At 37.6% G+C, this 22,762-nt stretch overlaps 1 protein-coding gene and 1 pseudogene across 1 annotated transcript; one reads left to right on the top strand and one right to left on the bottom strand.

Annotated features, from left to right (window-relative positions):
* The first annotated feature begins 1,278 nt into the window (after positions 1-1,278).
* Positions 1,279-15,673, top strand: LOC105943182 (olfactory receptor 50-like). Its single transcript, XM_012933792.2, has 2 exons — positions 1,279-1,797; positions 14,729-15,673. The coding sequence occupies exons 1-2, from the start codon at positions 1,279-1,281 to the stop codon at positions 15,671-15,673; spliced, it is 1,464 nt and encodes a 487-aa protein (XP_012789246.2).
* LOC101537392 (40S ribosomal protein S3a-like) lies at positions 8,716-12,696 on the bottom strand (annotated as a pseudogene).
* Positions 15,674-22,762: the final 7,089 nt, after the last annotated feature.

The raw sequence follows: 22,762 nt of genomic DNA, 5'->3' as shown, positions 1-22,762 counted from the left end.
TGATCTAAAGAAGAGGGAGTATATCAGTAGCATAATGTGAAAAAATGACAAAAATGTTGAAGATAAGTCAATTATTTATTTGTCATAAAAACCCAAGTTAGGAAAATGATAAAAGAAAGCTTCTTCTTGTAAACAATATTGGGCAGACATTGACAAATAACGTTCACATTTGTAGGTTCAGGACATTATTGGAAGGAAAAAATATCCCTGAAGATCCGAGAATTTGAAAAAATATTTTTTCTGAGTTAAAACTAAGAATATGGTGGAAAATTAGAAGAGAGACACTTTTTTCTATATACTACAAAAATTCTTTGATCAGAGTGGTAGTATAGCAGTAAGGGGGTGTAATCCCCAGCACTGCGTATAGTCCCTTGAGCACTTCTAGGATTGATCCCTGAGTGCAGAGCCAGGAGAAATACCTGAGCACTTCAGCGCATGGCCCCAAAGCAAAACAATCCCCCCAAAAGGCTTTAGAAGGAATAATTGCAGATAAAGTTTTTTGAGAAATGAGATGTAATTGTCTTAAATGAAGCACTCCTATAAGACATTTTACTAGATCCTTTATGTTGCTGGCATAGATTCTTCATCTTAATCAATTATCCTGCCAGTTACATGTGATATTTCTACTATTTCCGCAGTATTGATAGATTATAAACAAGACCAGTGCACTGGATGGTTATATCTTGAATAAATCCATGAAAATTAGCACTAGCTCTAGCATGTATGAGAGTGGGAAGGATTAAGGAAGGTCAGGAGAAATCTGGGGTCTCTAGTGCTTTTAATTGTTGATAGATAACTGACCTAATCTTGCAATGTAATTTACTAAATTCAGATATTTTTTTTTTGGCTTTTTGGGTCACACCCAGTGATGCACAGGGGTTACTCCTGGCTTTGCACTCAGGAATTAAGTCCTGGAAGTGCTCAGGGGACGATATGGGATGCTGAAAATTGAGCCCGGGTCGGCTGCATGCAAGTCAAATGACCTACCCGCAGTGCTATTGCTCCAGTCCCAGTAAATTCAGATTTATATCATGAAATCCTTATATGAAAATATTACCCGAGCTGATCATCATTCTGATTTTTCATGGCTTCTGTTAAAGAAATTGTGCTTTTCTAGGTAGACACTAATGTAAAATTGAATGTCCCCAAAACATGAGCTATTCAGATCAATACTTATGAGCTGACTCATTCTAAACCATGTATTCCTATGTGATAGTCAATAAACTTTATTATTCTTTAAAATGTCTATCTCATTTTAAATTTCCAGTCAAGAAGACAATGAGTTGGGACAATATGAGCTGTGCGTCTGAGTTCCTCCTCGTGGGGCTCCCCAGCTGGACAGAGAAACAGGACCTATATTACGCCCTTTTTCTGACCATGTACCTGACCACGGTTCTGGGGAACCTGCTCATCATCCTGCTCATCAGGCTGGACTCCCACCTCCACACCCCCATGTACTTCTTCCTCAGCCACCTGGCTCTCACTGACGTCTCTTTCTCTTCAGTGACAGCCCCAAAGATGCTCTTTAACATGCAGACACAGAGCCAATCCATCTCCTACGCTGGGTGTGTATCTCAGGTGTATTTCTTTCTACAATTTGGGTGTTTGGACAACCTCCTTCTCACCTCCATGGCCTATGACAGGTACGTGGCCATCTGTCACCCCCTCCACTACACCACCATCATGAGTCAGAGTTTATGTTTCTTGTTGGTAATGATGTCCTGTATCCTGTCCTCTGCAGTTGGCCTCTTGCACACCCTCCTCTTGGCCCGTCTCTCTTTCTGTGGAGATAACATTGTCCCCCACTTCTTCTGTGATCTTTCTGCCTTACTTAAGATGTCCAGTTCAGATACCACAGTGAATGAACTGGTGATCTTTATGGCAGGGGTAGTGGTCATTACTGTGCCATTTATGTGCATTCTGGTCTCTTATGGGCGGATTGGGGCCACCATCCTGAGGGTTCCCTCTACCAAGGGGATCTTCAAAGCCTTGTCCACCTGTGGTTCACACCTCACTGTCGTGTCTCTCTACTATGGATCAATTATTGGACTCTACATTTTGCCCTCATCCTTTAACTCCAATGAGAAAGATGTCATCGTGGCTGTGCTCTACACTCTGGTGACGCCCATGCTAAATCCCTTCATCTACAGTCTGAGAAATCGTGATATGAAAGGAGCTCTGGGAAATGTTCTTAACAGAATAATGTTTTCACCAAGATGAGTATCGTTTACGTAAAATTTAATATAAGACCTGGTCCATCCTGCATAAGCAATACAAACATCATTATGTTTTGATTCATAATGTTTTTTTTTTCTTTTTGGGTCACATCCAACAATGCACACGGTTGTTTCTTGCTCTGCACTCAGGAATTATTCCTGGCGGTGCTCAGGGGACCATATAGGATGCTGGGTATCAAATTCGGGTCAGCCACATGCAGGGCAAATGTCTTAGCCCCTGTGCTATTTTTCCACCCCCTGATTCATAGTGGTTTTAAACAAATTTTTCTTTTTAATTGAATCACTGTGAGATACACAAAGTTGTTCATGATTGGGCTTGAGTCATATAATGTGGCATCACCTTTCTCTCCACCAGTATGCATTACACCACCAATGTTACAGCAGTCAGAATCATCTTGAACATAGTTGAACAGTTTGTTTAAGGTTTTGATTACTGTAGAAAGTCTGCATGGGTGGATATCCATAAAACCTTGACAGCGTAACTGTACTTTCCAATTTTTTCTTGTTCTATTTTAATACGTTGTTTAAATCCACTTATATATTTATTTTAGTGTCAATACATGCTTTTATTTTTGCATATTCTTAATGTTTATAGAACTTATGTAGAAAATTTTCTTCTATAATTAAAAATTTATTTCTTTTTCAGGTTAATTTTACGTAGCAAAACATTACTTTTCCATACTTTCATTGCTGCTACAGCATGATACCAATCATATATATTATAATTAGATAAAAATGGATGAGATACTTTAGTATTAAACCTGTATCTATAAATTGCATTGAGGAAATCATAGATAGGCAGAATTCTTCAAGAGTTTGACTCCAAAAAAGTCTTCAATAATAGAACTCCATTGGCAAGGACAACCAAAGCAGAAGGTGGTCACCTGCACTTTAACTCAGAAGGCATCTAGCCATATAAATAATTCATTAATTTGAAAAGATATATGTTGATCTAAGTTCATTTCACATATTAATACAGTATTTAGGATATGGGTAAAATCCAAATGTCCAATTACAGATGAATGGATAAAGAAGTTATGGCATATGTACAAACGGAATACTATGCATCTACTATAAAAGATGAAATCGTGAAGTTTCTTCAATTTTGATTGGAACTGAAAGATAACATGTTAAGTAAAATTAATCAGAGAGATAAGTATACATCCTGGAAGATCTCACTTTTCTGCAGTAGATAGAGAAACAAAACAAAGGAATAGACATGATAAAATCACGACAAACTCATGACCTTGTATAACAAAACTTAGTTTATCAATAAGAAGAGAAATTGACGAAGAAATAGACTAGAAGTGATATAAGGACACTGGTGGAGAGTATTGATCACTTTGATGGTAATGAGGTGTAGTTATTGTATATCAACACCATAAATGTTAACCCTATTATAAACATGCTACATTAAAACAATATTTCAAAATTACCTCCACAATTAAAGAAAAGAAACAAAAATAAACAAATAGAACTACATTCAAATAAAAACAAAAACTGCGCTGAAAAAGGAATGAGAACTAAAATAAAGACACAGATTGGGAAAAAATCTTTGTACATCGCACATCAAAGGGCTAATTTCCAAGATATACAAAGCACTCTATATATATGTACACATATACATATATATAGCTCAACAATTTAAAAATAATGAATAACCCCAACAAAAATGGAGGGAGGGAAATTAAATGACAATTCCTTTAAAATGACATTAAGACGGACAACAGAAATACATCAAGGTATTGATCAGCATTGATTTTAGGAAAATGTACATCAAAATGGCAATGTTGGTATCACTTCATACCAGAGAGAATGGTCTATATCCAAAAGTCTGAAAGCAAATAAATGCTGACAGGGATGTGGCAAAAAATAAATAAATAAATAAACTTTAACTACTGCTAGTGGGACTGTAGCTTGGTCAGTATCTCTAGAAACAATATAGTTTGAAGATTTCTCCAAACCTTAAGGTTAGAACTTCCATTTAACTCTAAAATTCTACTACCAAGCATTTCTCCAAAGAACAAAAATGTATTTCTAATCCTAGGGTCATAACTTTTGCATGCAATTCCATGATACATTTGGAATTTATTTTCTAGTGACTTAAATCAGAAAACTAGTTCTACTTTTATTTGTTCCTTTTCTTTTAAAAATATAACTATCCCTTTTCTTACCTGATATCAGTAATTTAAAATACTCCAGAATTTCAGGAGTATAACTAGATACCTCTATATGTTATGCTTTCCTTTAAAGTATCTTTTTGTTTAATATTTATCACTATAAGTTCTAATTAAGTCATTTTGTGTCTATATTTTGAGAAAAAATGTAAAATAGTATGATTATTTGGTGGGGCAGGAAATAAGAAATAGATTTTTGTTTCACTTGAATGTAGTATCTTTAAAAGTTTGAGAAAGCTTGGTACATAGAAACAGAAATAAAATTGTGCTTTCCAAGGGTCTAGGGGAAAATATATAGGATAGTGTATATAAAGGGTACATATTTTCATTTGTTTGAAGGATAAATTATGAGGAATTAATTATAAATAATATGCAGAGAATGTTAATTCTATAGTAGCGTGTACTCGAAAGGTGCTAAGAGTGGGGTTAAACTTTCTCACCTGACACATAAAAGAAGTTACTGAAGTGAAGCGAGGGGTGTTTTCATTATCTCAACCCTATTAACTGTTCTACAGTTAATGTTTATATCAATAATCGCATTATACATATTTGCTTATAATTTCTCAACTTTGCCCACTTCTAGAAATTTTTAAGTTTAAATATATATTATGGTAACATACAAAAAGATACATGACAGATATACAGGTAAATATAAGAACACAGTGTGTTGTATGCATATTGTAAATGTGGTATCTGTGTATACAAGTAAGCATAAGTTGTAAAAAATACAAAGGTATGCGCGAGTGGAAGTTGCGATGTGAGTGTGTGTTGTTCTCAGGCTCTCAGGGCCGCTCTCCGGGCTCTCGGGGCGGCTCTCTCTCTCTCTCTCTCTCTCTCTCTCTCTCTCTCTCTCTCTTTCTCACTCTCTCTCTCTCTCTCTCTCTCTCTCGCTGCTCATGTTCAGTGCTCTCAAGCTGCTGTGTATGGACCGGATCGGGATGGCTCCTCCTTGTTCTCTGCTACTGGGTGTGCCGCTGTGCTCTCTTGTATTTGTCTCTCTATCTCTGTCTCTGTCTCTGTAGTCTCTATTTGATCTCTCTGTCTCTGCTTCTTTGTCTTATCTCTTGCTTCTGTGTCTTCTCCACTGCTTCTGAGTCTTCTCTCTCCTCTTCTGTCTCTTCTCCTTGCTTCTGTCATACCTCTCCCTCTGTGTCTTCTCTCTGCTTCTGTCTCTTCTCCTTCTTCTGTCTTGCCTCTGCCCTTCTGTCTTGCCTCTGCATCTTCTCCCTCACTTCTGTGTCTTCTTCCTACTTCTGTTACAGTCTTAGTTTATATAGCAGTCACATAGGGCAGTAACACGAAGGTGGGTTGAACACTAACAAATCAACAAAGAGGGGTAAAACCACTTCTCCAGGAGATTAACAAAGTCTCGTCTAAAGAGATTACTCCAGATTACTAGGAGATCTGCTCAAGGGTGGGATCCAAAAAAGGATGTGTCGTTTTCTTCCTTCCTCAGTTAGTAATCTGCTTAAATAATTATAGTAAATTTACTTCTAATATTTCTAGCAATGTCATTCTGTATGATCACAGTAAGAGATATATCAGACTTAAAGTTTGGTTCTTCCTGAGGACATTCACTATATATTCCAGACCACAGTCCTCAGGCAAGGTTAGTCTTCCTAACCCTATCAGGGTCCTAGTCCCGTCGTTACTTTTGGATCATGACAGCATTTGTTTATAACCATGCTCTCAACTTATAGTTGAATATTGTGACGCTTTGGCCTGGCCCATTTCAATGCCAGGGTAGCTCACAGCTTGCCCTGGGTCCATTCTGTCCCTCGTCGGGACCCTGCTTTTGGGGTCCTAGGAACTAAGGGCAACTGAATTGAGAAAGCAGATGCCCAGGACTAAATATTATTGGAGCCAATCAGCTCCCAATTTACAAAGCATAATATTAACCATATTATCTATTTTCCTGTGTCCATACAGACAGGACATTGCTTTAAGGTAAACTAAGTTCCCTGTGGCAAGGCTGAAAGGATAAACCCAATGTTATCCTACAATAAATAGAATAATTTTAATCTGTTTTGCTTTTGTTGTATAGTGTTATCTTTTGAAATGTATTAATATTATGTAATGTTTCACAATGAGATTATAACACACTGTGTGCTTTATTTGGATGCCGCACAACCAGCAAAAGTTAAGAACTAATCCTGATCCAGTACTCAGGGGTCAAAGCTGTACCAGGAATCAAAGGCAGTGCTCCAGCATGAAAAGGCAATTGCTCAGTTCACTGGGTTATCTCTCGGGTTCACTCTTCTTTATTTGGTGGGTGGGGGAGGGCTCGGGACCACACCCGACAATGCTGAGGGCTCACTCCTGGCTCTGTACTCAGATATCACTGCTGGCCATGCTCAGGGTACCATATGTAGGTAGTGCCAGGGATCAAATCAGTATCTGTGGCATGCAAAGAGATCACATTAATTCCTGCAGTATTTTTCCTCCCACCCTATTCTATTTTTTTAAGACAATTATGTGAAGTAGAGATGAGAGAGGCAGAAGCCCCAAGAACATTTACTGCTTTCTCTCTGTACACTTCTGCCACCTTGAGGACTTCTGGGGAAATCTAAGACTTCTAAGAGTCCCTGGTCTGCTGGGAGCCTTGCTCTTTGCAGGAAAGAAGGTCAGTCTAAGACCCTATGCAGGCCTTTCAAATCCATCACGTTCACCTCTCAGAAAAGAATTTCAGGAGTAGATTAACTGTAGCACTGTAGCACTGTCATCCCATTGCTCATAGATTTGCTCGAGCTGGCACCAGTAATGTTTCCATTGTGAGACTTGATGTTTCTGTTTTTGGCATATTGAATACGCCACACGGAGCTTGCCAGGCTCTGCCGTGAAATTAATGGTAAAGTTTAAAAAAAAAAAAGGTTTTATTTGGAAGTTCTGAGGAAAGGGGGAGAAAAGGGAGGGGAGGAGAGAGAGAGAGCGAGAGAGGGTAATGTATTCAAGAGAGAACACAGGATTCTCCAGAGTGGTCCAGAGTAGAGAGATAGACCCAGAACAAATCCCCAAATTAGGTATTAGAAATACAGCTCTAGAGGGGAGGTGTTTTGGCAGCCTATGTTCTTGACAGCAGCACCTGCTCAGGCAGCTTATACACACGCTACCTTTGCTTACAGGGCTTCTCCCATGTAGGGCTTTCTTCCTTAGGCAAGAGTCTGCTGCAAGGGTGTGGTGGCCAAGGGGTGTGTCTGGGAAAAGATGCTGGTTTTCTTTGATATTCTTTTTCTGGCCTTTGTTTCTGTTGGAGCTTCTCTCAGAGTAGGGTTCAGCCTTCTCTGGGTCTTTTTAGCGCCAGGTAAATGTCTTATCAGGTGTTAGTTCCTGTGTCCATGAGGTGGGTCCTGGCAGACTCAGGGCTAGTTAATTTTTATTACTTCCCAAGGACGCATTGTCATGGGGGACCCTTCCCTATCCACCTGTCTGCCTGCTTCAATCTGCCTGCCTACCACTCACCCACCTATTTTAGTCCATCTCCTTGTCTTAAACCCCTTTAATAGACCATTATTCCGGAGTATTTATGCCACTCCCAAGCTATTTTGAAGAAACCATTACCTGTATGATACCTGTATGTGACACTCTCTACCTGGGTTGAAGCAAGAACACCAGCCCCTTTGGGGAACACACAACCCAATGAATAGGCAGAAAGTGTTGGCTTGAGGCTTAAGTGCGTGTTTATGAGCGTAATAAAGGGGCAAGGGAGGAAGTCTCCATACCTGGTGTTGTACCATTACAAAGAAAAATCTCAGATCACTGGTGGTGAATTGCAGTGTGTGAGTTCTCCTCGCTGGGGTCATGGGCTGGTATTTCTCTTAAGAGCAATGTGAAGTTGTCTGACTTTGGAAAGATACATGGAAATCCATTTGTGTGGGTCAGCCTTTGTCTTAATCACTCAGTGGTCTCTCCAGAATCTGCTCGATGACCAGCTCAAGAGTGAGAAGAGGCTTCTGTACCTGTTCCAGCATCAGCACCAACTTAGAATAAATTATAAATATAAAATAGAAGAGTATTTATGCTTCAATTTGATCTTTCCAATTTTTTAAGCTGACCATAATTTCCCCCATGGTTTAGCTAATAAGGCTACAGTAGTGTTAAAATTTATGGTGTTGTCTCCAAATTCTACAATACTGACAGCCCAGTAGGAGCCCAGCAAGTTGAATGGGAAATAGAATAAACACCCACTAAGTTCAATAAGCAAAAACAGTAACACAAAAGGCTGCTCAGTAAGTCCTCAGCCAATGACTTTAATACCACCATTGTGAGATAAAATATTTTTTTTGTTTCCATAAATAAAACTTTTATTTGTTACCAATGAACATCTGAATTTTAAACAAATTCTTGGGCTGGTGGTTCGTACCCATCAGCCCGTTCAACTTTAGCGCCTGTCTCATCTCCAGCAGCTTTTCCAGGACTGCTACCTTCACCATGAAGCTCCATGAGTTTTCCCAATCCAAACTTAGGTTTCTTCAGCATTTTCACTTTTCTAACAAAGACATCACAGAATGGGTAAATAGACTGGCAAGCCTTTTCTATGTCTTTCCCAATGCTGTCTGGAATCAATTTATTGACCATCTCTTTTAAGTCCTTTGTCTGCACCTCTGATTTCCTCTGATGGAGTCATGGTCTCCATCATCTTCTTCCGAATCTGGCGAACCTGCTGATGCTGAGCATAAGAGGTCTTCTGAATCTAGCTAATGCGCTTTTTAGTGAAACCAACACAGAATAGATGAAGCAAATAGCCATCGGTAGTCTTGACATCAACATGAGCCTCAATCATGGTCTGCCGTTTTTTGACCATGGAGCACATTTTGTCACAGATGAGGTCCATGCCATGGAAGTCTGTTGGGCAGTATTTTCCCTGAACATCCTCATAATCAGCTTGAATTTCCTAAAATTAACTTCATCATTCTGCATATCAACAAGGCTCACTTCAAATACATGAACCTTGAGGCCATTGGATGCAATTTTGGTTCCCTGGGTTTTAGTGATGAGCATTTTCCCAATATTTCTTATATTAAACATCACGTGTGCTTTCATGTCATACCAGTCTTTCTTAGAAAATGGATCAACCACTTTCTTCTTGGCTCCCTTTTTATTGCCTTTGGTAAGGCACTTGTTTTTTCCTGTCACTGTGGTGCCACTAGAGAGTCAAAAGGGCTAAAGCATTTTAAACAAATTTCTTTTACTGAATTATTTTTTGGTTATGTCCCACCATTGTCTTCAAGCTTGGAGGGTTTGATAGGTCTTCTGTAAATCTAAGGGGTGCTCCTTTGTATGTGATTTCCTTCTTTGACCTTGCTGCTTGCCGTATTGTGTCTCTATCCACAGCATCCAACATTCTGACTATGATCTGCCTTGGAGTCTTTTTATTAGGGTCCCTTTTTGCTGGTGCCCTTTGGGCTACTTGGATCTGGATGCCTGCCTTCTCCACTTCTGGGAATTTCTTAGCAATGATGTCTTTAACTGTGCTTCTGGTACTCCAATCATTCTTATGTTGTTCCTCTTGAGGTCATCTCCTAGGACTCATTCGCTCTTAAGCCATTTTGAGGTCTTTTGCCATTATTTGTTGTTGTCTGTAAGCTTTCTACAGCTCATCTTCAAGATCACTGATTCTGTCTTCAACTGTAGCCATTCTACTGTTGAGGGCACCTATGAACTATTTTTTGATATTTTGATATTTTTTTACTGAAATAATTTTTATTGTTCCATTTACTATTTTGTTGTAACAGAGAAATACAAAATAAATTATTTTGTACCTGCTAAGAGGCAGGCTTGGGGTTGGAGTCAGTGGTAGAAGGAAGGTCACACTGGTGGTGGGATTGGTGTTGGAACATTGAATGCCCTATTTCATCTACTGATTCTTTTAGTTGTGTGACTTCTGTTCGTAGCTTTGAAATTTCTGCTCTCATTTCTTCCTGGATTATCTTGGTGGAGCGTTCCAACGCTGCATCCATATCCTCCCTTAATTTATTGGATGTTCGTTCCATAGTTGTGTTGAGTTCGTGAATCATCCTCACAATTTCCTCTCTGAATTCTCTATCTGAGAGGAGGGTGTATTTCTGGGAGGTCGCTGCTGAGGTTAGTGAGATATTTTCTTGGCTCTCTCCTAGTGGTGGGGATTTTCTCAGTTTCTTCATGTTGTTATGGGCTTTGCTATCTGGAGCTCTCGTTAGCTTGGGAGGAACCTCCACTGAAGATTTTTGGCTATGCTTTTTTGACAAAGTACTTTTCGGTGCAAGTTGATGTATTCATTGACAGTTTTTGTGAAGTTAGGATAGGCTAGGTTAGTTGAATATTAACATATAGTAACTAAGATGATGAGGGAGTTCTTCGGAGGAATGGGTTCAATCAATTGTGGCCAAAGGACAATGCATGGAATGGTAGGAAAAATATCTGCGGCGGCATTCGCGGCCTGTGCTCCAGAAAGAGGCCACGCCCACTTTTGAGGCCACACCCCAAATGAGAGGACACGCTCCTAACCTGTTCAGACACGGGAGGGCGGGATCAGGCGCGGTGGGCGAATGAATGACTGGGACCTGCCCGGCGGGGCTGGGGTGCTCCGACCTGTCCCGCTGCCGCGGGCGGGCACCAGGAACATTGAATGCCCTAAAGAACTGTATTATGGAAAGCTTCATAAACCATGTGTTCAAATAAAGTTTTAAAAAACCCATTTGTCAATATTCAAAGTTACTGCAACACCACTAACAAAGGGCCCATGACCCTCCTTGACCATCATTTTAGTGATTATTAGTCCATCTGAGTTTCTTTTATACTTTTTTTCATCTAATTTTGCCAATTTTTAGATTTTGTTGTATATATCTATGTATCTTGTTATTAAACTATAATGTATTACAGGTAAGATTTGAAGCAGGTCTTGAACAGTAAGTAGAAACTTGCACAGTAGAGGGTATAAAGATATAGGTCTAGAAAATAACATCTAGAACCTGGAAGTAGAGTAACAATATTTTGTGATCCAAAGAGATACTTTGAAAATACCATTTAATAAATCTTGTAGCAATGTGGATTTGACTTTTATCTTGATGTTTGTAGTACAAGGAATCCATTGGGTTTCCAATTTTGAGAGAAAAGTCTTTTCAGCTCTTGAATTCAGCAAAGTAGACTTGTTAACTGTAGAACTATAATAAATTTCTACCAAAAGAAGTTCATTTTATAGCTGGTAGGCAATAGATCAACATTTATGGAAATTATTTTCCATTGTGCTGAGTCTAATTGTGGTGATAGAATATAAATTCCTTCATCATTTTGTTTAGATGGTGAAAGCATTAGAATATTTCTTTTTTTCTTGCAATAGTTTGAGACACAAGAATAAAAAGAGAAATAGATTATCTCAGTCAACCTCCATTTTTACTGTTCTTTTTCAAAAATTAAAGATTTTATTTTAGCCACCATGATTTACAATACTGTCAATGTTATAGTCTATGCATATAACATTCCAGTTCCACATGTCCTCACCAGAGTCCAATGCCCTCTATCTTTGTCTCAGGGCCCCCCTTGAACTTTTCCACCCCCCAATTCCAACTCTCCCTGATGTGCTAAGCTCAGTTCTATAGAACCTGAGAACTGGTTTAAAGGACTGAGTTTTGCATGGTATTATTCACACTGAATCCCAGTTTTCCTAGAGGTAACTGAAATGGGAAAATACTTGTGAAACACAAAACTCCTAGCAGAGTTTTCAAGGATGAATTCTCTATTGCCTAGTACCAACAAACGGTTATCTCAAGGGAACCAATGGGAATGAAGTAATTATTTGTCTCCTCTTTGTTTAGTTTGAAGCTTAGATGGGGGAGCTGTTCCCCAGAGTCTTCTCAATGATTATAAATTTAGAATTCCCACTGATTGCTCAGCAGTTGTAAACAAGTATACTTTGATATATCTATCTTTCTTGGTTTTGAACTGACAATTCTTCCTTCTGCAATGTATCATTAAGCCTCTCAGAGACTCTGTCTGCTTCACTTTGGCTTCTAGATAAAAATGAAGAACTTGCCCATGATTCATAGCTTCAGGTATTATGTTTACCTAATTACCTCATAGGCAGTGGAGGAACAGGAGAATCACCTTCAGCAGTGAGATTTTGTGTGTATATATGTTGAGTGTATTCGTGTGTATATGCATATACAGTGTACTATGGTGGTATTGTATAGCTTTGCTATTTGTCATTCTGAGGTCTACAGATATTACCACATGGAATTATGTTTTGGTTGAGCTTCTAATACTCTCTTGCTCTTCTTTAAACCTGCATTGTATTGTTCATTCCCCATAGTTTATCCCAAAGTTGTAATTATATGTGTCTCTATCTTCACCTCTAGTTCAAGGGTAAGTAGACGTCACCATATACCTGAACTAACAGTATAACAGCCTCCTAGCAGCATTATTGATTTGCTGTTTTGTGTCTTTGCTATGTGGACAAAGTAACCAATGTAATATTTTAATTATTTTTTTCATAACCTCACTTAAATCTTTCTGTGGGTGCTCAGTTACTTTGAAAATAAGATCAAACCTTTCCATTTTGACAGAAAAACACATACATAATTTTCCTCATAGCTAATTCTCCAAGCTCAGAGATTTCCCATGGTGACCATGCCCTGATTCTTTTTTTCCTGTCCCTCAACTATCAGAGTCCTGCCCTCTCTAAATCCTTAATTAGAAATTCCATTTTTTTTTCTTTCATGCAGAAGACTTTTAATATTCAAAGTACATATAAAAATCCTTAAGAACAGGGGCTGGAGCGATAGCACAGCAGGTAGGGCGTTTGCCTTGCATGCGGCTGACCCAGGTTCGATTCCCAGCATCCCATATGGTCCCCTGAGCACCGCCAAGAGTAACTCCTGAGTGCAAAGCCAGGAGGTAACCCCTGTGCATTGCCGGGTGTGACCCAAAAAGAAAAAAAAAATCCTTAAGAACAGAGTATTAACATATAATGTTTATTTAATAATATCAATGAAAATTTGTCTGTCATCCAAAGTTATTTCTAAGAATTTATTTTACAGATATATCTGATGCGAAAATGACATATAAAGATTATTAATAAAAAATTACTATAATGGACATTAAAGGCCACAAAATTTCCATCAGAGTCAGCATGTTAATTGTGAGTGACTGATTTGTGATGATAATTAGCAACACTGCACATGACTTCTGTGGTAGGAACTGAATAATGCAAGGACTGTTGAATTGACTCCACTTAAGTTGAAAGAAGTGGTAGCATGGAAAAAGTTCCAATGGAAATGATGAGTGCTATCATGATGACTTTTTAAAAATTCCTATTATTTTTGTCACTTATATGTGGACAAACACATGAGTAGCTTATATCAAGAAAAGAAATAAATTATGCTGTTAGGATGTAAAACAGTTAGAAAATAAAAATTAATTAGGAATAACTGGCATAAGTCCTGTCTCATTTCTTTTAAATGGGGGAAAAAAGAGAGGGGTGATGAAGGATGATACTGTAACACAAAGACGTGTGTGGGGGGGGTTTCTGTGTACTTTGCTAGTGGTGGAGTGCAAGTGATGTAGCATTACATGAAAACCATACATGTGAAGACAAATGCAAATCTGTTACCTAAATCACGATAATAAATATCAATTTATTTATAAACAAAAATATAACTTTAAATTTAAAGCCAAAGAGAAATTTAAATAAAATAGCTAATAATTCCCTGTACCCAAAAGGACAAATGGAGAGAAATTGCAAATGTGGAGAAGTGGAAAGAATTAACTAATAACAATATTACAAAGTATGTTGCCAGATCTTTCACATTTTTGGCTGATATTCTTGTTACTACTGCCTTTTCTGGGAGCAATTGCAAAGAATGGTTCCACCAAGTCTCCAAATTTTGATGTGAGGCTATCCAAAAGACTCCAGTGTGCCGTCTCTTATAGTAAAATCCTTGGAAATAGAACATGAGCTAACCCTTAGGACGAGAGTCAGAGGAAAATTGAAGGAGGGGATTATAGACAATGAGCATGTCTATCACATTAAGTAGATATTTCTGACTTATCTTTGCACTCAAATATCCTAATCTCAGATGTTAATGATGAACTCTGAATCTACTCATGCTTTAATTTGAATTTTCCGATATTTTATAGTTTCTATGACAGAGATTTCTTGATTCCAGCTGGACACAGAATACTTTGATGTCAGACCAAAGCTTGCCATTCCTGAGACCAAAAGATGATCCAGAATGGTTAAAATAAAAAGATGACCAGATTTGTCTAAAACCATACTATGTTCTGGGATAGACTTCTCATCCTTCCGCAACATCATCTCTCTTTCGTATCCAGAAATCAAAGACGATGAAGATGGAAAACCAGAGCTGTGCATCCGAGTTCATCCTCTTGGGGCTCCCCAGCTGGACAGAGAAACAGGACCTATATTATGCCCTTTTCCTGTCCATGTACCTGACCACCGTGCTGGGGAACCTGCTCATCATCCTGCTCATCAGGCTGGACTCCCACCTCCACACCCCCATGTACTTCTTCCTCAGCCACCTGGCTCTCACTGACGTCTCTTTCACTTCAGTGACAGCCCCAAAGATGCTCTTTAATATGCAGACACAGAGCCAATCCATCTCTTATGCTGGGTGCGTATCTCAGGTGTATTTCTTCTTATGTTTTGGGATTTTGGACAGCTTCCTTCTCACCTCCATGGCCTATGACAGGTATGTGGCCATCTGTCACCCTCTCCACTACACCACCATCATGAATCAGAGTCTGTGTATCCTACTGGTCACTGTGTCCTGGGGTCTATCTAGTGCTGCTGCCCTTTTCCATTCCCTGCTTCTGATCCGGCTCTCTTTCTGTGGAGACAACGTTGTCCCCCACTACTTCTGTGACCTCTCTGCCTTCCTTAAGCTGTCCACCTCAGACACCACAGTCAATGACCTGGCTATCTTTACTGTAGGCACAGTCGTGATCACTGTACCGTTCATATGCATCCTGGTCTCTTACGGTCGCATTGGGGCCACCATCCTGAAGACCCCCTCTGCAAAGGGAAGATTCAAAGCCTTTTCTACATGTGGGTCACACCTCACTGTAGTTTCTCTCTACTATGGATCAATTATTGGACTCTACTTTTTCCCCTCATCGAATACTTCCAATGAGAAGGATGTTGCTGTTGCTGTAATGTACACTCTGGTCACACCCATGTTAAACCCCTTTATCTACAGTCTGAGGAATCGGGATATGAAAGGAGCTCTGAGAAATTTGCTAAGCAAAGCAATATTTTCACCACGATGAACGTTCTATGCCCTATAACTGCCCATCCTGCACATGCAACAAGAACATTATTTTTTCTATGAGTTCTGTTTCATGATGAATCTTGGCATGGCATCCTGGGGATATGTTTTAGTTTGTATAATTTTCTCTGTTACTTTTCTTCTTCTTTTTGTGCCATGTGAAAGGTTTATTTAAAATATTTCTTCAATATTGATTTATTTAAAATGGCCTTCCAAATGATTCTTCTAAAATGTTTTTGTCCTTTGCTTGTTGTGTTCACTGTGATACAAACTTTCATTTTCTCTGTGGTTGAAACTTTCCATAAAATTTGTTTATTTATTCATTCATTCAGTTGGGTAGTTTTTACTTATTAGTTGTTTTAGTCAATCACAACCTTGATGCCCAGTTTTTTATTTTTCAAATAACAAAAAATATATTCTGTAACTTAAAAATTGTATCTCTGTGCCTAATTTTGAAGTACATTTGAGGTATTTTGTGAGGAACATTAATTTCAAATAGGTTTTCTAAACTGTTGTATTTTTAGAAAGAATCCTTATAGTTTATTTGTCAAGTTATAGTCAGAGTGATAGTGATAGGATACATTACTGTTCTGTTTCCTTATTTTGAGTGGGCTTGGCCACACATTGAACCTGTATGGTTTTTGTAAGATCCAAGAAAATGGAGTGGTAGATCTGGGATTAGAGTCTGATGCTGAATTTAAATTAAATTCAAATCCAATTAAGATTAAATTGATTTGATCTCCTATGTGAAAATGGCTAACTGGTCAAACAGTATGGTCACAGTCTAGAATTTTTTTTTATTGACTCACTGTGAGATACCATTACAAACATTCATGTTTTAATTACAATCATAGAATGATCAAACACCCATCCCTCCACCAGCACACATTCTCCACCACCAATGTCCCCAGTATACCCCTCTATCCCCCCTCCCCCTGCTGCCATGGCAGACAATTTTCCCCATACTCTCTCTCTACTTTTGGGCATTATGGATTGCAATACAGATTACAGTAGAAATTTTAAAGTGACTTTCCTAGTGATGAGATAATTTTGGGAGATCCTTCTATTTCCAATATGAGGTTCAGCCTTTCCGTGTTTGTTAAGAATGGCTATGAAGAATATTAAAAAACCCAGGCAAGAGTTATGTGTAGTAGTTTACACTAAGTATGTCTGAATTAAAACCAAAACTTCTGCCCTAATACATTAATATAGTATCATTTGTTTTCCGTTAAAAGTGTTACCTGATACATGATCAATATAATTCAGAACTGAAGTGACTAAGGGGATGTGAAGGATACAGGAGCAGGGAACAAAGGTACAGTGATTTTAAAACACTGGTGGAAGGATTGCTATAGTAGAATTTTAATTTTAAATCAATTACTTTAAAGTTATTGTAAACTATGACACATCAATAAAAATAAATTTAATTCCTGCACTGTAGCACTGTAGCACTGTCGTCCCATGCCATTGTTCAACAATTTGCTCGAGCCAGCACCAGTAACGTCTCCATTGTGAGACTTGTTACCTAGCTGAGTTTATAAATGATCAAGTTTTATCTTCCATTCTTGGAAAATTACCTCTGTCCAAGGAAAAAGATGACTTTAATGTTATATGCCAATGATGAGGCAAATATCTCCCTATTATTATTCTATGTAGCACTGTACCACTGTCGTCCCATTGTTCATCAATTTGCTCGAGCGGGCACTAGTAACATCTCCATTGTGAGATTTGTTGTTACTGCTTTTGGCATATCAGACATATTGCATGCATGAAAAGTATGTGTAAATTATATTCACAGAAGACTATTAGTAGGCATGTATATATTGAACATAACTTTTACTGCTAAACTCTTTACAGAGTTGTCTTGAGAATACAATCTGAAAAGACCCCAAAAGACCCCATACTGTAAATTATAACTATATGGCTTCTGGAAAATGCAACCATAGAGAGAGTCGAAAGATCAGTGGTTGTCTCAGATACAGATAGAGAAAGTGAATACATAAAGAGAATATTTAGATCAGTGACACTATTTTGTATGATCTTATGACTGTAGATACATGTCAATATACATTTTTCAAAACCTGAATTCCTTAAAAGACAAAGTGTAAACTCTAATGTAAACTATGAACTGTTATTAATAAGACATCAGTATCTGTGTTATTATAACATGTGCAATTTGGAATAATATGTTAATAATGGGAGAACAGGTGGGTGGGAAAAATATGTGAAAATTTTGTGCTCAAGTTTTGAAAGAAAGATTAAAAACTCTAATCATATTAATGACTGTAGTAAAAGCTTTGGACAAAATCCCACACTAATTCATGCTAAAACCTCTCAAAAAATAAGTGTGGGAAATACCCTCCTCAAGATAGTACTGGCCATCCTTAACAAAAGGATAGCCAGTATGATTTTCAATGTGAAAAGCTGAAATAAAAGCATTTCCTCTGAGATCAAGTACAAGCAAAGAAGTTTCTCAATTTTTATCCAAAATAGTATTAGGAGTACTAGCAAAAGCACAAAGGATACAAAAAGATATCAAAGGGATCTAAATTGGAAAAGAAGTCAAATTGCCATTATTTGCAGATGTCATGATTATATATATATATATATATATATATATATATATATATAAAAGAACATAGAGTCCAATAAAGAACTCTTAGGAACAATTAAATACAGAAAAGTAGTCAGCTAAAAATTCAACACACAAAAATATGCTGTATGCCTATGTGCAAATGTTTTCCCCAAATTTTACACTTACAAATTCATTCTTTTATTTTTTTTGCTTTTTGGGTCACACCTGGTGATGCACAGGGGTTACTCCTGGCTCTGCACTCAGGAATTACCCCTGGCCGTGCTCAGGGGACCATATGGGATGCTGGGATTTGACCAGGTCGGCCGAGTGCAAGGCAAACGCCCTACCCGCTGTGCTATCTCTCCAGCCCCTTACAAATTCATTCTTGATCCAACTCAAATTATAAATTCTCCCTCTAGTGTGAGAAGGAGAATTTATAATTTATAATTCTTCTTCCAAAATAGAAACTTCCTCTATTTTGTACTTAAAGCTAGCTATTATACTGCATGTTATCAGTAAGGATCCTAATATATACCTACCCTAATAAAGAATATATGAAAAGTAAAATATCTGGAAACTCTGTGAAACTTTCATATCCTGATTTTTCTAAAAACTTGGCAACAATGAGTGGTAAAATTCAGGAACACGTGGAGATAAAATACAGGATCTCAGAACTTCAAAGGCAGGGAGATAAACAGGAGTTATCAGGTTTCAACCCACTATACAACATGACCTGCAAAACATCTTTGGGTATAATCCCGAAGACCCAAAGAAATGTCAGGTAGTCTAGTTTGTGCCTAATGGTTCAGTGACTAACACCAATGTATTGACCCCACAGTACATCCCTAATAGCAGCCCACAGTGCTCCCTGAGCACTAATGGGAGGTAATTTTTTAAATAAACTTAATTATCGAATTTCAAATTCTTATAAATAGTTACTTCTCCCATTTAACTTAATGATTACTGCTACATGAATTATATTACACGTAACAAATTGCATGTGCAAGTATTTTGCCCTTCACTGGAAAATACCAAGTCTTTTTCTTTTTCCTCTTTTTTTTTTTCTTGTTTGGGGGTCACACACAGGAGTGCTCAGGTGTTACTCCTGAAGGGGCTCAGAGGACCACATGGGATGCTGGAGATTGAAACCTAGTCAGCCGCATGCAAGACAAGCACTCTAACTGCTGTACTATTGCTCCAGCCCCTAAATTCTTTTTAGAGCTCATCTCTGTAAAGGCCTCAAAAACAATTCTCTTTAATTTCCATAGTGTTCCTTGACATGCATGACATGCACCAAAAAAAAAGGGGGCACATTCTTTTATAATGTTCTTGATTTGCTTAAACAACTGAAGTGCTTGCTTGGACAACTGAAGCATTCTCAGGGAACAGAGATTCACCACAGAAGATTAACCAAAAATAAAGCTAAAATGAAACATTTCAACCTAATACCCCAAATAGATGGTTCCAAGAAATCAATGAGTAGGAATGACAAGCTCAGGAATCCTTGAAATCCTATAATAATTTACTCCACAGCAGTAATATTTAGTGAAACACAAACTTCCTAGTAGGAGCTTTGGGTTGAATCATCTTTCCTCCAAGGAGGAATTCTCTATTGCCTGCTATCAATAAACAGTTCTTCTCCAAGGGAACTAAAGGGAATGAAGTAACAATTTCCTAACTCTGTGACTAATTTGGAAACAGTTTGGGGGGGTTGTTCCCCAGGGTCCTCTCCATGGTTGTGAAGTCAGTGCCCACACTGATCATCCAAGAGTTGTAAGTAAGTGTACATTGATATATTTATCTTAAGTCTGAACCGAAAATTCTTCTCCCTAATGCAAGCATCTTTGAAACTCTTAAAGGCTTCATTTGCTGCGTTGTATTCAGTGTCTTCTAGAAAAAAATGGAAGGAACTGGCATGCCCAGTAGCTGAAGGTATTATGTGTTCATCACTTAGGAGGCAGTGAAAGAAAAGGAATCCCTTCAGCAGTGAGATTTCACGGGTCAATGTGTTTGATGAGCATGTGTGTATATGTATGTCCTGTGTGTACTATAGTGTTCTAGCAGAGTTATTTGTCGATACAAAGAATAACACATTATCATGTAAAATGATGTATTTTGGTTAAGTCTCTAAATTTTGGGTTAAGTCTCTCCTATTGTTGGGAAAAAAATAGGAGATATTCTTTTGTCTTTCAGCCTCCAATGTTTTGGTTGTTTTTTTCCTCTGTATTTTCTCCCAAAGTTGAAATTATCTTCATCTCTACATCCATAATCCACTTTAAATTTTATACCTAAACTACCACTATAGCCACTTAGCATGATTCTTGCTAACATCCCTGCTTTGTTATAGCATTTCATACAAAGTCTCCAACACAGAATTTAAAATTTGTTATTCACAACTTGACTTAAACCTTTCTGTGAGTGTTTTATCACTCTGAGAATGATTACGACTTTTCATTGTAAATCATGAAATTTGCTTATATCTGAATCCATCCATGTACCTCCATGATACAAGGGAGAGTGTCCTCTGAATGAAACCGGTCAGAGGGAGAGGGACAGACATAGAATGACGCACTTATGGCTTCTTCACCAATTTAGCTTGCTTAATAATACAAAATTAAAAATTTTGTACTTTACAAAGATGTTAATTCAATAATTCAACTAATTCAAAATTTTGAATGTATATCTTCCAATGTTATTTGAAAGAATTTATCCTAATAAGATATGTGTAATAGTAATAATGTCATATAAACAATATTATTAACAAAGTTTTGCTGGAAAGGGCAGAATTATAAAAACCTAAATATCTGTCAGTTAGTCACTTAGCTGTAAGTATCTGATTCATGACAATGACTAGTAACACTGAACATGATTTTTTTATTCAGTCAACTGAATAATTTAGAAACTGATATATATTCAAATCAAAACAATTACTGTTAAACCCTCAAATTAATAATTATTCCTGTAGGGATGATATTTCATTTCCTTTTCAAATTATTTTCTTCATGTTTACATGGAGAAATGTAAGCATAACCTATTTAGAGATAAAAGAGATGATACCAATAGCAAATATGACAGAAAATTCAAAGAAATATTAGAAATCACTGGTATAAAAAATAATGTTGGCACTATGAAAAAAAGAGGCTCTATTTTGTGATTTATATGGGAAAGATAGATGCAAAAAAACTTAGTCTGGATACTTCCAGGTTCTGAGTAGGTTAAAATTCAGAAATGTTGTGGCAAAAAGTAATAAAAGCAAATCATTTTAACCAAATTTCATAAAAATAAAATTCTTTAGGAAGAATGATGATCAAAAGGAATACTATACACCTATTATAAAAGATTTAATCTTGAAGTTTGATCCAACTGGAATATAATATGTTAAAGTAGCTCCTAGGGATAATGACAGTCACTGAATTCTATAACTCATCTGTGCTATATCACTGTATCACTGTTGTCCCGTTGCTAATTGATTTGCTCGAGTGGGCACCAGTAACTCTCCATTGTGAGACTTGTTACTGTTTTTAGCATATCGAATTGGCCACAGGTAGCTTGCCAGGCTCTGCCTTGCGGGCAGGATACTCTCAGTAGCTTTCCAGGCTAGCCTAGAGTGGCAGAGGAATCGAACCCGGGTCAGCCTCCTGCAAGTCAAATGCCCTACCCACTGTGCTATAGCTCCAGCCCCTATGATATATAGAAAAACAAAATAAGAAAATATTATCGAACAAACACTAGGTCTTGGATTAGAAAATGGAGATTTCTGGGGCTGGAGCGGTAGCACAGCAGGTAGGGCGTTTGCCTTGCACGCGGCCGATCCACGTTCGATTCCCAGCATCCAATATGGTCCCCTGAACACCTCCAGGAGTAATTCCTGAGTGCAAAGCCAGGACTAACCCCTGTGCATCGCTGGTGTGACTCAAAAAGCAAAAAAAAAAAAAAAAATGGAGATTTCTAAAAAAAAGAATTGAGGTGGGAAGGAATGGTGGCATTAAAACTAAAATTAAAGGAAGAACGTTTATGGTGTCTGTATTTTGGTTATGGTATGATGCATATGTTACATAAGAACCATAAATTTGAATACTATTGCAAACATGTTGTGAAAGTTACAATAACAAAAATAATAAAGTTTAAAACAAAAATAATTTTAAAAAATAGTTAATAAAAAAGAAAGAATACTGGTGGCCTAAAAATGTTTAGGAGAGGGAAAGAACTAACTTAAAGGAAAGACTAGTGGAAATACATTATATGTTCAACATCATTATGTAATTAACTTAAATTTTGGTTTCTACTATTTTTTTTCTAAAGTAGTTACATAGAATGCTTCCACTAAGTTTCAAAGCACTGATTTACTGGTGATCCATAGTAATCCTTTGGGTTGTCTTATGTCAGTCAAAGCTCTGGAAATAAATCATTACCAAAACCATTTATAAATGGTCTGTAATATAGTACCCAAGTTTTATTATTGACAAAACCCTTAATTTCTTTGGTCGATGGGTGAGATTATTCTGTATTTGTCCT

Source organism: Sorex araneus, chromosome 1, assembly GCF_027595985.1.
Source record: "Sorex araneus isolate mSorAra2 chromosome 1, mSorAra2.pri, whole genome shotgun sequence".
Classification (NCBI taxonomy): domain Eukaryota; kingdom Metazoa; phylum Chordata; class Mammalia; order Eulipotyphla; family Soricidae; genus Sorex; species Sorex araneus.
The sequence above is the reverse complement of the archived record's forward strand: the minus strand, read 5'-3'. Positions and strand labels throughout refer to the sequence as shown.